This window comes from Sylvia atricapilla, chromosome Z, assembly GCF_009819655.1.
Source record: "Sylvia atricapilla isolate bSylAtr1 chromosome Z, bSylAtr1.pri, whole genome shotgun sequence".
In the NCBI taxonomy this organism is placed as follows: domain Eukaryota; kingdom Metazoa; phylum Chordata; class Aves; order Passeriformes; family Sylviidae; genus Sylvia; species Sylvia atricapilla.
Window position 1 is genome coordinate 3756168 of NC_089174.1, and position 14743 is coordinate 3770910.

The 14743-nt window shown below is 42.0% G+C and overlaps 1 protein-coding gene across 1 annotated transcript in view; it reads right to left on the reverse strand.

Moving 5' to 3' along the window:
* LOC136373885 (protocadherin-9-like) overlaps positions 1 to 14537 on the reverse strand; it is a 128969-nt gene extending 114432 nt beyond the window's left edge. The window contains exon 1 of the mRNA XM_066338921.1: positions 14276 to 14537. Coding sequence (XP_066195018.1) covers positions 14276 to 14537 — 262 coding nt within the window. The remainder of the gene's footprint in view (positions 1 to 14275) is intronic.
* Positions 14538 to 14743: the final 206 nt, after the last annotated feature.

Sequence of the window (14743 nt, forward strand, 5' to 3'; positions counted from 1 at the left end):
ATCTCACCTCAGCATGCAAAGTGCTGATGGATTAGAGAATATTTCCTGGGGGGTAGAGGATGGAGTGACTGTGAATTAGAAATGCAGCTGCCTGGCTGTGCCAGTCTCACAGGAAAAAAAAAAATCTCTTTGACCCCCCTGTTTACTCTGCAGTGCTTATTTGCAAATTGTGCATTACAGGTCAGAGACTGTTGAGTGCAGAACATCAGAGCCAGTTTCTCGCAGTCACTGTAAATAGTAGGGTGCAGTTACAGTTTAAAGGGCAATGAATTTTTAAAGCATAAATGCAGAACAATTCCATTCTGGATATTCTAGAGCCTCATCATTGCTGCAGTTGAGGAAACCTCCTGCATTCCAGCCCTGCTGGGCAGCTCTCCAGGGCTGGTTCCTAACTCACAGAGTGGATGATCTGTAACACAACTGCTGGTCCTTTGGCTAAAAAGGCAGGATCTTTCCTGACCTGGAGTCTGTCCCACCCAAATTTCCTGGAGAGATGCTCAGGCAGTGAGAGGTGCAGGGAGCAGTGACAATCACAGGCACTGGGACAGGCTCTCCCCTTGGGAATGAGGCAGTGGGGAAGCCACCTACAAACAGCTGGCAGCACTGACAGAGGTGTAGGTGTTGCTGAGTGTCACTTGCCCCTGAAACATCCGCAGGGAACACGAGGATGATGGTGCATAAAAAGATGCACTGGAACTACACACGGTGCCACAGGGAAATCTACTGTGAGGGAAAGTGAGAGCTCTGTCAGAATTAAAAGTTTTTGGGTTTTTTTTTTGTTTTGTGTTGTTTTCTTTCTTTTTTCTTTTCTCTTTTCTCTTTTTTTTTTTTTTTTTTTTCTTTTTTCCCATGGTCATGAAATGAGGCATAACCAGCCCCTCCATCTCAGACTTGTTAACCTTCTGCCTTGATGAAAATTAACAGCGATGGTTTCTTCTTAATAAATTCTGTGAATTTTACTGGATAAAGCATTCCTCTATTCCTGTCAAAGAGTTGTGCAGCACAGCTGTTTTTTAACAAATCCCTATTTTTACTCGCCGACATTTGACTATCATTATGTATATGAGATTCTTCAGCCTGCAAAGCACGTTTTAACAAGAAATATTAATGTCCCCCCACATTTACCATATTTTATCCCTATTCAGCAAGAATAGGTGTTATACAAAAGAGAAAACATCTGCTTCCTTGTATTACGATTTCTCTTGAACTCTTTAGATTGAAGATACAAAGTTGATAGCAGAGGTTAGAGATGAATGCACAGAGCAGAACCGTGCCTCTTTGTATCTGTGTTCCAAAGGGAAAACAAATCTTAAAATTCAGTATTACAGAAAACATAAAGAAAAGATTGCAAGGGAGCTTTTTATTAAGACATCTTTAGTGGTTAAATTATTATGTCAAATTTTGTAATCCTTATCATGATTCATTCCTAACACAGGCACTGGAATGAACTCTGGGCATTTTCTCCTTTTCCATGCTCTGAAATATCTTTTAACTCTCTCGGACCTCGTGCTGCATTGTCAATCTTTAATTTTTCTGTCATTTCATTGGACTATCAGGATGCGGACAGCGATAATCCAGTGGCAATCCTTGGCAATTTCAGTCCTGCAGCGTGAAACCTCCCCTGATTTGGAGCGCTGTGAGCGAGGAGCTGCGGAGACAAACCCTCCACGGAGAAGTCCTCAAAGCCTCCCTCCACGGCCCTTGCCTCAGCTCAAAGACACAAAACCTCCCCCTGCATTAAGCCTCTTGTTAGAGACACAGCACTCTGCAGCTAAGCCTGGAGAGTGCTCTCATTAGGTTTATGGAGCAGCTGGGTGTTGGGGCTGGAGCCCTGCTCTGATCAGCCCTGCCAACATTCCCTGCTTTCTGCCTCTGTGCCAGCTCCAGGGTGACAGGGACAACAACACCTCTGAGGCTGGGACAAGGGTTTGGCAATCTGCTGCTTCCTGACAGAAATTAAGAGACAGGAGTTGTACAATCATCCAGGCACAGATCTGGGATTTCCCAGAAATAACCCCAACTGTATCAAAAATTAGATTATTTCAGGGGGAGGAAAGAAAACAAAAAGGAATTCTCCTTGTCTAACTCCAGACTAATACACAGAATTGCATTTTTTAAATGTTTTTTGTAGCTTAGCAGATATGAAAGAATAAAACAAAATAAAATGTAGGAGGAAATACCTCACCCTAAAAGTTGGTATCTTTTAATTATTAATCCTTTAATGGAAAACTGGACAATTCAATATCCAAGCAGATTGTTTAACCATTTATATCCTTCAAAATGTGCAAATCATGCTGTAATCATCTAAACCCCTGATTTTCATGTGGCCTTCCACACAGACACAACAAATGCTCTTCCATGCACAGGACAGAGCAACACAAGGCAGAAAACCTGCTTCATTTACAGCTGGACCCTTTTTTCACAAAACCGTGAATACATTCCAGGTCAGGGCAATCTGGGGGGTTGATGGAGAAAGATTCTTGTGATCTTCACAAAAAAGAGGAAAAAGGACCTAATTTTAGAGACAGAAGGATGAGAGGTCAACCCCAGTAGAATCTCTAATCAGTGATATTTGACCCTCAGTAAGAAAAATGAGAATGTGTATAAAGAAAAGCTTTAATATCTGTTCTAATGAGATAAAAATAATTTCTGCCTTTGTAGTTTTCAAAGTGCTTTCTCTCACCACTCCTATTTCCTTTTATTGCTACTGTTTTTCTTTATATATACTACAACTAAGGAGGAGAGGCAAAGGTTGTCTTTTTATTTCTAAATAGTTCTTTGGTGTATGATTAGTGTGTGACATGAATAAAGCCTTTCTTGGTAGAGAAAGGTTTGCTTTCTTTTATGGTATTAGGTGAGGTCCAGACTTTATAAAATCTCACCCTATAGAGGACACATCTTCTGGGACACTGGGTTTGGAACATCAGTCAAGACAACCAGATGAAAGAACAACTATTGAAATAGCATGATTGTTCTTGCTGGTGCTTCAGAGACACAGAGTTATTATTGAATGAGAGGAACTGAAGTCCAGCAAACCATACAGTCATGCCCTCTTCCTGGAAGTAGATGGATCAATTGTTGCTTCCTACTATCACTTTATTTTTTTTTACTATTATTGTAAAGGGAGAACTTTAATTTGATGGAACAAAGCTTTAAGCAGAGCTTGAAGAACTGCAAGAACAAGGATCACAACAGAGCTGTGTGGCAGTGAGGCATGGCAGGAAGCAGAGATGATTCCAAAGCATGGAGCAGGAAAATCTGAAGGTGCTGTGAGGTCCTGCTCCACCCCAATCCCCCACACAGTTATCCCATCCTGGACAAGCTATTTGAGGTGTATCAGTGCTGCTCACCATGGCTGAAGGGACACAAACCTGAGGACACAAAAGCATTTGCAAAATGCAGCCCTCAGGTCAGCATTTCTGGCCTCATAGGTGCAGGGGAACATTTGCCAGGCACCTTATACAGGATGGTTAAACAAACTTCTGATCCTAGGGACCTCCTTGTCCCAGTGATGCCTTAAGTTTTCTCTTTCCTGTATTCCATGTTCTGTGGTGCCCAGGGGTGCAGCTCTGAGCTCACAGTCAGTGTCACTCAGCTCTGCACACAGCAGGGACACAAAACAAATCCTTCTCCTGCTGCACACCAAGGACAACTTTCAGCCCCAAAGCACAAACAAGGGTGGGCTGGAGGGAGGGACAAGAAGGATGGGACCTCACAGACTGGAGCTGGAATTGGATAATTGAACCCCAATATGCAAATGGACCAAAATTTATCAAAGTGTAAGACCTCGTGACCATTTGTCCATTTTGGGTCCATTTTTGTGACCATTTTGGGTCCACCTTGGGTGTACCCGTGGCCAGGTTCTTGTCCTGCACAAAGTGTGTCCTTAAAGGCCTTTCAATAAATCCCTACTTTATTCTCCAGCTCTGTCCAGTCTCTGTTCCAGGTCAGACCTCCCAAAGCATCACCAGCTGATCTGGCAGGAAAGTGACCCAGAATTTCCCTGGGGGGACACTGGCCCACCACAGCAGTGCCCAGCAGTTCCAGCTCCTCCTCAGCCACACACAGCTCCTGTCCCACCCCGTTCACACCCCATCCCACCTGCACCAGCAGTGGGATTGAACTTGGGCAACCAAAAACCCCTGATCTAACTGGTTTTTTACAGGTGAAATGAAAACACCAAGCCCTGATTTGCACTTGGAGGCATTGCTATGTATTTGTTGTACAGATCTGCTTCACTTCTATTCTACAAGTATCTGAGATGGTTTTTTACTGAAATTGCACTGGGAGCAGAAAATCAGTGTGACAGCCACAATATGCTCAGAGCCCCACAGATACAGAGCAAAATTTCTCTCTGTAATCCAGGGATTTTACCGTCTAATTCCAGCTGAAACATGGGAATGGATGTGTACAAACAACTGAGACAGCATGAGGCCAGGCTGAGAATTCTGAAATGCATACATGAGGCTGGAGCTTCTGGAACTGCTGACTTCAGCAACACGCAGAGTTAACTCTGAAAACATTTAACAACAATTAGAATGCCGCTTGAATTAATCAGAACACCACTGAATCACATGGCACTCTGAATAAAGCAGAATCCCTGCAAAATCCTGCCACTGACTAGGAAGCAGCAGCATTATTTATGGCTATTAAACACAAAGGTGAGAATCTCAACCTCTGGTGTAATATAAATCCAAAAGTATAATCATAAATATTTTGCCCAGGTCTCTTCAGCTCAACCCAGACAAATATATTTTATTTTTCAGAACGAATACATCACATCAGTGACCAGTAGATTTCAAGAAAAGCTGGAGTTCCAATGCACACACAGGGACACCAACCCTGTGCTCCCCTGATGAGGAGCTGGCACAAGGGAGCAGTTTGGGGCCTTTCCTTCCTGAGCTACAGCAAAGTCAAGGCTTGAGCAGTAACCAGAAAATGAAAAGATCACAATGCCAATCATACAACCTCAGAAAAAAAAAAAAAAAAAAAAAAAAAAAAAAAGATAGAAAAGACAGAAACAGCTGTTTATTAACAATACGCTGTTTTTACAGACAGCTAAAAGTTATTTGAAGAGCAAAGGCAAAAAAATATCTCTCCTGTTCAGGAATATGCAGATACAGATGACTTTTTGGAAGAATTCTAGTTGTTCCTGATGCATGCTGCAAGACTGGATCAATCCTATTCCTCCACAAAAAGTCCAGTTAGAAGGAAAGCATCAGATTAAAGGATGACCACATCTCTACACAAACAAGAACAACAGTTACTGGATTTATTGAGTTCATCAGATTTGAGTCAGCAAATGGTGTGACTTGAAATGCATCGTCGCTGGGAATCTGCTTTGTTCAATAAATATAATTTTTCCATTTAATTTCTAAGACAGACTGGTAGATGCAGACAGTCTTTAAATATATTTTGTGATATATTTTTCATTAATCACAGTGGAAATCAAGTAATAAATTATGATGCTTCAAATCAAATTATAATCATGAAATTTTTCACATGGCTTAAATTATATAAAAGAGACAATTTCTACCCCCCTCCCCCCCATATTTCCATTTTTAAAACAGGAACTCAAAGCTAAGAAACATCTTAATATTTCATATTGCTAAAAGCTCCTCCTGCAGCGACTGATTAGCTTGATTTGGTAAAAAAAGACAAATTGCATCATATGTGTTTTTCTACTCTTAGAAGAAGAAAGAAGAGAAAGTTTGAGACAAAGTAGAGAGACAGCCAGCCAGAGCTAAAAACCAGTGGGAAAGAATTTGTTCTCTCTCCATCTCTGCCCCACCAGCCTGCTCATCATAGCAATATATTTTAAAACTTTCATAAACAGAACAAATAGGATTATCCATTACCATGTCAGCTTAAGTGATAACATAAATATATATCACAGAACATCTGCCACTAAATCACTGTTTATAGATGTCAGATCTCATTTATTATTTAAAAAAAATCCCACCAAAACAAATGCTTTAAAGTCTTCCTTATTATTCCACGAGAAATGACTGATTTCTCAGCTGTGAGGTGAAGCTATTCTTTCTAATCACTTTAGACAGAGTAACTCCTATTATAAACCTCAGTCAAAAACTGCATTAAGTTGCATTCACAAACATTTTAGTATTGCCTGAGTTACTTCATCCCACTATGCAGTCTAGAAAATCCAGCATATTTTCCCCATTGATTTTCCTCATCAATCCCCATTGATTTTGCATGAAAAAACATGGTGTGTTTCAGAAAACTTGCTTTTATCTTCCTTTTCTTCAAAAAGTAGAAAAGGTAGATCAAGGTTTTATCTTCTGATATCAGCAATAAAACATCTAAAATATACTTTAAAGAGACTTTATAGGGAGTGTTTCTTATGCACAGAAAGTATAAAATTTTAAAATTCAGTGTCTGTGTTTATAGTGCCGTGTTTGACTGAGAGGCCGAGTGGGACAATCTTTCTGCTTTTGCATTTTTAAATTTAATTTGCTTTGTCCATACTCCCCTCTTTGTGTCAGCTGCTTTAATAACTCTTAAGTCAGGCACCCAGGGATCAAATTACCAAATCATGGAATTATTTCTGAATATGCAATCTGTATCCTCTCAGGTACAAGTGAAAATCTGCTAGCAAAAGCCACTCATCTGTATCATTGCAAATTGACCCCTCCAGTCAGGAACAAATCCAGAATACCATCATGTTTTGTTTTATAGGAGTTTCTCTTGGCTTGCTTAGCTCTATGTGCCCATAGCTGAAATTATTTCAGAAGCAGAGAGCTAAAACATCTGGAAAACCCACACAGTTTGAAGCCTCATGACTCTCAAAGGTGGGGAAAGGAGACAGAAACTGCACCCCTAAGAGAGACCCCCCTGAAAACGGGAGTGTGGAACACACCCTGATGTTGGTCTCTGCCAAATCCCCAATCTTTTAAATCACACAGCCCCTCAGGGATTGCTGTGGAGGCTCCCAGGGCCATAATTCATGGGCGCACTCACCGGAGGTCATTGCAGGGGTTGGCACTTCACAAAGTGCTACAGAGCCGTGCTCAGCCATTACATTCCCCCACCTACATGCAAGCTAATTTGATTAAAGGTAGAAGATCAATCAAACTCTATTGCCTCAGAAAGATTAATTACCTCAGCGCTTTCCGACTTAATTATTAGTGTTCAGCCGTGGGGTTAGAAAAGCCCAATACAGCAGAAGTTAAAGGGCCCAATGGGCAGGTGTGGGAGACTGGGATGTATTTTAGCCTGAGATTTGTTATCTTTAACTAATGACAGCTTCTTTCCTTTCCATTCAAACTAGACCTAAGTGTGTTTATAACTCAGCAACCGAACTCAGATATTGCTGTTACATTTCAACCTTTCAGTGGAAATAAAAAGTACAGAAGATGGGAAGGAAAAAACCTGAAAGCATCATTAAAAAAAAAAAAAAAATTCTGTTGGCAGTCCAGTTTTTGGATAGGGAACAAGAAACTTAAGACTTTGTAGATATATTTTTTTTCTTGTGGCCCAGCATGAGGTCTGAAATCCAGCTGCCAGAGCATCTTATTGATGATGTTTAAAGAGTGTATTTCAGCAACTGCAGAGTTTCTGATTATCAGACAAGCCAGCATGGCAGAAAACGCAGGCATTTTTCCCAGGGAGAATGAGCTCCCTGTCTGCAGCTCTCTGCTGACCCTTTCTTCTCCACCAGGCAGAGTTACAGCCCTCCCAGGCTGTCACTGAGCTGCTGGCAGGGCTGGGGACAGCGAGGGACAGCTCCTGTCGTGCCAGCGGCCAGTGGTGGCATGGCCACGCTCCTGGATGGGTGATGACCAGCCCTGTGTCCAGCTGGGGCTGCAGCTGGAGCCCAGAGCAGAGCTGAGGCTCAGCAAACACATCCACCCTTGGAATTCATGTTCCCAGCCTTGAAGAGTCAGCAGTTGTTGCTTGTGTGTCACACGTCTTGTGTGACCCTCTGGATCTGCTGCTCTTATGGACAGCAATTTATTTGCCCTCTCACACATTTACCAAGCTCCTTTTTTAAAGCCACGTTGCATTTTCATGCCCTGCTTCTATACTGCCCCTCTGATCTCATCTGCAGCCCCCGAATTTCCAGCCCTGGCTGGTTTACAGGCAGCACCAGCCCATTTCCCTGTGAACTAACCCAGTGCTGTATTTTGGCTTTCCACTGCCTGCTGCTGTGTGAGGGCTGCCCCAGGCCCCAGACAGCCTCTACCTTGCAGTTTAAACGAGCCAGTATCAATTCCTTCCTCTGCATATGGCCATCCCTTTCCCTTGCTATTAACAATATTTCTTTATGCCTGTTTCTCACGCGAATTCACCTTTCTTCACTGTGGGAAGCCAACACTATTCATAACAGACCTGTTATGAAACCCCTGGGGTTTTCCCTTTTCTTCTTTTTTCCTCTGCTAAGAGTAACCCAGGATTTTTTTCACAGTCACATTAGGTATTGGTGATTTATAGTTTATCTTTGTATTACTCAGTTGGTTTTTTTTTTCTTTATGTCATTTTCAGCTGGTGATTTATATACTAGTTACATACAGCAGCTCCTCTGAGAATGACTCTCAACTATTAGATTTCATCCCACTGCTATTACTTCAAATCCTTAGCAAAATCCAATTCTCATGTCATGCACACCTCCTCCTCTATTGTCAGTGATGCTTGGTTTAGAGCTACTAGAATATTTCATTGACATGTTCCTGCTTTTTCATGCCAAGCTCATTAATGAAGATAATTATGGAGATTTTTCCATTCTTGTATTATTCCATGTCTTTTCATTCTTAATTACAAATGCTCCACCCTAATGTCATAATAACAGTTATTAGTCCTTAAATATACATATAGATTAACTATACATGTATTCCCCAATGTTAAAAATACATATCATGGCAGTGAGATAATGGAGCTAATCTCATCCTGCTCTTGGGAAACCCATGACACCATTTATTGCATTATCTATCTGTCTGTCTGTCTATCAATCTATCTATCCATCTATCCATCTATCTATCTATCTATCTATCTATCTATCTATCTATCTATCTATCTATCTATCTATCAATCTATCTATCTATCTATCTATCTATCAAATCTAAGTTTTTTCTTTGTAAATGCTTCCTAGTAGTGGAGCTTGACCACAGCTTTATTTTTTCTTGACACCCTGTGTGTCAGAATTACACAAAAATAAGGAAAACATGATCAGTTTTGATATCCTGGGAGGAAGATTATCTCCTCTCCTCCACATGAATGCATTGAACCTGCTCTGACTTTTAGTGCCATTTTCATCACTCTTCATCAGCCTGCCTTGGTGCTCATCAACATCATCCTTATCAAAAATTAAGTCAAGGTGAAAGTGTTCTTTTAATTTTGAGGAAGAAATATATGCCATCTTTAATCATGAACAGATGTCTTCCTTGCTGCAAACCTCCCTCTTATGTGGTTAAATACCACAGATTGCAGTCTTAATTCTTCCTAAGACTGATTCCCTGCACTCTGATGATCACTTAAAGCCAGCAAAGCCTTTCCCCAGCTACCCATTTACTCATTTGCTGTCCCCATGTCGTGCCTCATGGACCAAATGGAACTAGGGAGTCCATATATTAAAAATTTAACATTCCCTCTCTCCAGGGGTTGAACCCACAGGGATTCTTCCATCCAGTTCACCCAAACAGCTCTTCAACCACGTGAAGGTGTGATTGGGAAGGAAAAAGACACCTCTGGCAGCACCAGCTTGATATGGCCACAAACTTATGGTGTCTTCTGATTCCCCTTTAGCTCCACACTTGCTGGTTTTCAATGCAACCTTCTTGGCTTATTAGTCACTAGTTCATGTTAAATATTAATATGTATTAAGGACCCCCCCCCCCCCCCCCCACTCCTTAATACCAGTTTCCTCCTATTTGAAACCCTGAAATCTCAGTGTGATTTGCCTCATTAACTTTAATTTTCAGCTAGCTTTGTTTATACTTCCATTTTCTTTATAGAAAATGATTGCTATTATTTAATTGCAGATTACTTTAAGGTTTTCTGGCTTCCCCTCCACACTCCCTGTCCCTAAGCTGCAATCATTCCTCTTGCTCTGCCCAATTTCTTGGCTGAACTAGTCATATCCTATTTATTCTCCAAACAAAAGTAAAATAATTTTATTGTCCAGAGGAAATAAAACAGATTCGATAAGGCTATAAAAACAGATGAAGCATGAAAATTTGTCACTAATATCTTACACATGTACTAAATAACCCAGCAGAACTGAGGTTTACATGTACCTTTCAACTCCTTTGATTAACATCACTGCTTACAGCCACTGAGAGGGCACCACTGAGAGAGAATTTGCCAGGGAAGCCCAGACACAGAGGATTTGTTGGCCTTTGTCTACGCTTGAAGTGTGTTTTATATTTAAATAGAGGCGGGAAAGAGCGAGGGGAAGATGGTTTGGTTAAAACCCTTAGCACAGGGAGTTATTGGAGCATCCTTATTGAGCAACTTATGAGGAGAAAATACCTGAATAGCACGTACAAGAGTGCTGTTATTTAAGGATAAGGTTCTCCACAAACCTACATGCATTTTTATATTACTATTTACTTAGTGTGACAGCTTATTGGCATCTCTTCCTTATGATGCATCTACCACACTGAACTTTATGTCTTTCTAAGGAGGGAACTAAAGTAAGAGAAGACAAATCATTTTAAATAGCCTATTTCTAATTTTAATTAGCACAGGCAATTAATTTTAAAGGTTTACATATAAATTTCTCACAGTTTTCTAACCACTACAACCTTACAGTTTTTTTTTTTTTTCCCTCCTTGCTTCAGTCCTGAATCAGATGTGAATTTATAAAGCTTCCTCTCACCAATATTTCTCATGAGAGGGGTTTTTTTATTATTTTATTTTGTTATGCTCATATTTTTCAGTGGTTTGCAATAAACACTTAGCTATGGCTAGTAAATGGAAAGCTTCCAAAACACAGCAATTTCCAGTATTAGAGAAACAACACTGAAGGACTGTAGTCAGGAAAAACAAGAGGAAGAAACACTTTTGAACATGGCCATGAGTGATGTCACAGCTGCCATCAGCTTTTTGGTTGGTTCTGGACATTAGTGATATCATCTCACCCCAAATCTCTCTCCTTGGCAGGCAAAGCTGAACTAAACCCCCATCAGGTGACACATCAGGCTTAACATTCCAGACAATGTCTCAGATTAAGACAGGTCAGATATTAAAGATGTTGGGAGGGAATGAAGGCCATGCTTGTTCTGCTCTATCACCTGACTCTATTTTCCTGTCTCTTTTCACATTAGTAATATTTTAGTCCATGAAGGAAGACAAGAAATACTTTGAGTGCACCAAGCCACTCCAAATTAGGATAAAGAAAGAAGACCAACCAAAAATCCAGGAGAAGATTGTAGAGGTAACCATCAATCCAGAGCTAATTTTGCTGTTTCACTGTTGGCTAAATGTGTCCTGCATGCACAAGTGAACCACACGAACCTCGGGCTCATCAGATATTTTGGGTTGCTGTCATCTGCACCAAGTCACTCTACAGCAGCACACTGAACAGAAATATGCTGTGGGTCTTCCCCTTCTTCACTGATTTATCTAAATCTGCTTTTTTGTTCCAGCCACTAGATGCTGCCGTTAATATAAGCATAAAACACTAAAAAGGGCCACAAGAGAAGATTTCCCTGCTGTAACCACTGTGCTACTTCAATTAAACTGTTTCAATAAGATACAAGTTGGAAGGGAAGAGAAATCTTCACATAAAATAAACTCTAATTAAACTGCAACTTCAAGTTTAAAACTGAGCTGTCAGGTAATTAGACAGGTGATTAAACTTTCTTCAACTTCACACTTGGAAAGACATCTGATGCCTGCTTAGCCTGCTCACAGGGACGTGTGTCAATGACATTCAGATGTCATTGACAAGAGCTGAGTTACTTTTAGAGCCACACTTTACAAGAGTCATGGCACATATTTCTCCTGAAATTAAAAAAACCCCAAAACCCTGGGCACAAAAAGCATTGGCAAATCCCTAACCTGAACTGCTTTGTAAATGGAAAGACAGGATGCACATTCCTGTTCTGAGAACTGCTCTACACCAGGTCCTGTCCCATGCTCTCTGCAGGAAAGGCCTTGGATACTGATTTCATGCACATCATTTTCACTTCAGTAAAGTATAAATATCATTTACAAGCAACAAGAAAGAGCTGGAAAGCAAGTTCAGACCATGAGTATGCAAAGCAAAAGCAGCAAATAATGTATAACTTGGTATTTTCTTTCTTTGGTGGTATTTCTGTAGCCTTTTAGAGCTTAACTCTATAAAAAACCCAGTTTGACTGCCTAGAATATTATTAAGGGTATATTACAGCCTCAAATACATAAACAGAAAAGCAAATTATGATAGTTTCCAACACAAGATCGAAAACCTCTGATGGTTCTTGTCAGCTGTCTATCAACTTGGAAAACATAATATTGTGGCATTACTTCAGGAAACATATCACCTTACAAAATTTAAAGTTAAGCTGAGGTAACAGTTTATAAATTCAAGAAAAAGAGAGCACACCTCATGTGTACAAAAAGCCCCAGTCCTGGGCAGCAAAGGCAAAGGCAGGGGTGTGATTTCCAAAAGCCAGGGAGAATGTAGCAGAGCCACCTTGGAATGGGAGGGAATGCTCTCTGCTGGCAGCTGGATTTGCCACAGCAGAGTGTAACTACCTTCTGCAGCTATTTCAAGCACATAGCACTCACTAATTCATTCCTCCTGATACACTAAAGCAGCTGAAATCCACCTTTTGGGCCAAGTTTTGCCCAGAACAGATGTATTTTCAAATCACTTATTAAGCTGCTAACAAGGCCTTAGAGGCTTAGAGACATTCAGGTGTCTCTTTATCAATGGCATGGTTCAATTTAATCCAGATAAGGAGCCTCTGGACAATTAGCAGTTGACTAAAGTTCAGTGGAGTCTCCAACTGGCTATCTCAGCACAGCACAGAGAGCAGAGGCAGTACCCACAGCTCCCACTCCTGTTGATTCTGCCTCCCTGCTTTGGACATCACAAGAAGGCAGTGGTGATGGCAGAAGATGACAAACCCCTCTGAGATTATTACCACACACCATTGCTGCTTTCAAAGGACAAATCAAAAAAAAAAAAAAAACCAACAAAAAACCCCTCTTGTTTCTGGAGACTGCAGTGTTTTCACAGAGCTGCTCCTCACCCACGAGTTCATTTTAAACTACACAATAGTGCTGGAGAGGGAAACGTTAAAAAACGCCAATTCCCTCAGTGCAGTATTTATGACCATTAGGGCAACAGCGTTAACCTCCTCAGAAAGCTCCTCTGTGCACAGCGCACCAGCCCCATAAAAACACCAGAGCTCATCCACAAACCCTTAACAGCTCCAAGTGTTTAATTTCCAGCAGCCAGGCCTCCGGTTTTTAGGGGCAGAGAACTTCTTCCACCTCGCTAAAACCAACACAAAAACCAATGTTAAAACCAACGTTAAAACCAACACTAAAACCAGCGCTAAAACCAACGCGAAAACCAACATTAAAACCAGTGTTTTCAACGATTACCTGGAGGAACAGAAAGCCCAGAGACTGAGTGGTGGACTGCTGTCAGTATGTGCAAGGATGTGATATGCCTCACGACCGTCTCCAATGACTGAGGACTGAGACCCCAGACTCTGAAAGGAGCCCTGGCCTGGCTGAGGCAGAATGTTTGCCAAGTCTCAGAGGACTGGTATGCATCTCCATGAGAATGGAGTGCAACAACAATGGAACTGGTCACAGTGCACTGAGCCAAGGCTGCTTGCCCAAACTGGTCTGTCCATACCAGAGTACTGCACGTACGGTGTGCAGCTTGTCCCTGAGCACCCAACCTCGACACAGGTGACTCCTGCTTTGGCTCTGAGCCCCTCCTTTGTCTCCTGCCTTGACCAACCTATAAAACCCTGGAGACTCACGCTCACTTTAGTGTATACCCTACTGGAGAAGATCACGTCTATGGGCATCTCGGCCTCGAGGACTCGGCCCTCCACGTTGGTAGCTATAATCCCCATTCCCCTCTTTTCTATCTTTCTTACTATTTCTATTTTCTCTCCCCACTATCACATTTTGGTGGCACTAAACGAAAGTGCATTTTTTGTTGTATAAACTGAGTTTATACAGTTTATACAGCGCTGTGGCTTTTGCGCTCTGAGATCCTAAAACGAACCATCAGGTTCCCCACGTATGTTTGCGGACCCTGACAACTGCAAAGATCGAAGGAGAGGAGATTGAGGAGGATTGCACTTACTGGACTCGGGGTCGGAGTTCCCGTCTCCCTCGGTGCGGCTGTTGGGGGACGCCTGCTCGTAGAACTCGTCCTGGGGGAAGCCCAGGGGCAGCGGGTGGGACGCGCTGGCCCCGCTGGCGGGCTCGTGGTCCCCGAGCCCGCTGTCACTGCAGCTTTCCTGGGAGCCATCTGGCAGGTGGAAGGTGACACGGCGCTGGGGCTGCAAGGGAGGAACAGAGAGGAAAGGTTTTTCCACCACGGTGATGGCTGAACGCGGCCCCATCTGGGAAATGGGTTATTTGGGTTATCTGCTGGGGACGCCGTTGTTACCCGGAGCTGTGCTCAATTTTGGGCTTTCATGAGGCTGCTTTCAAACCCTCTGCATCTGACAGCAGTGCTCGCTGCTGTTTTTTAAAAATGTAAGCCCTGATGCAAAATGAAAGACACCTCAAACTAAAGAGATTCTGTCAGACTTCACAAGTCTTTGGA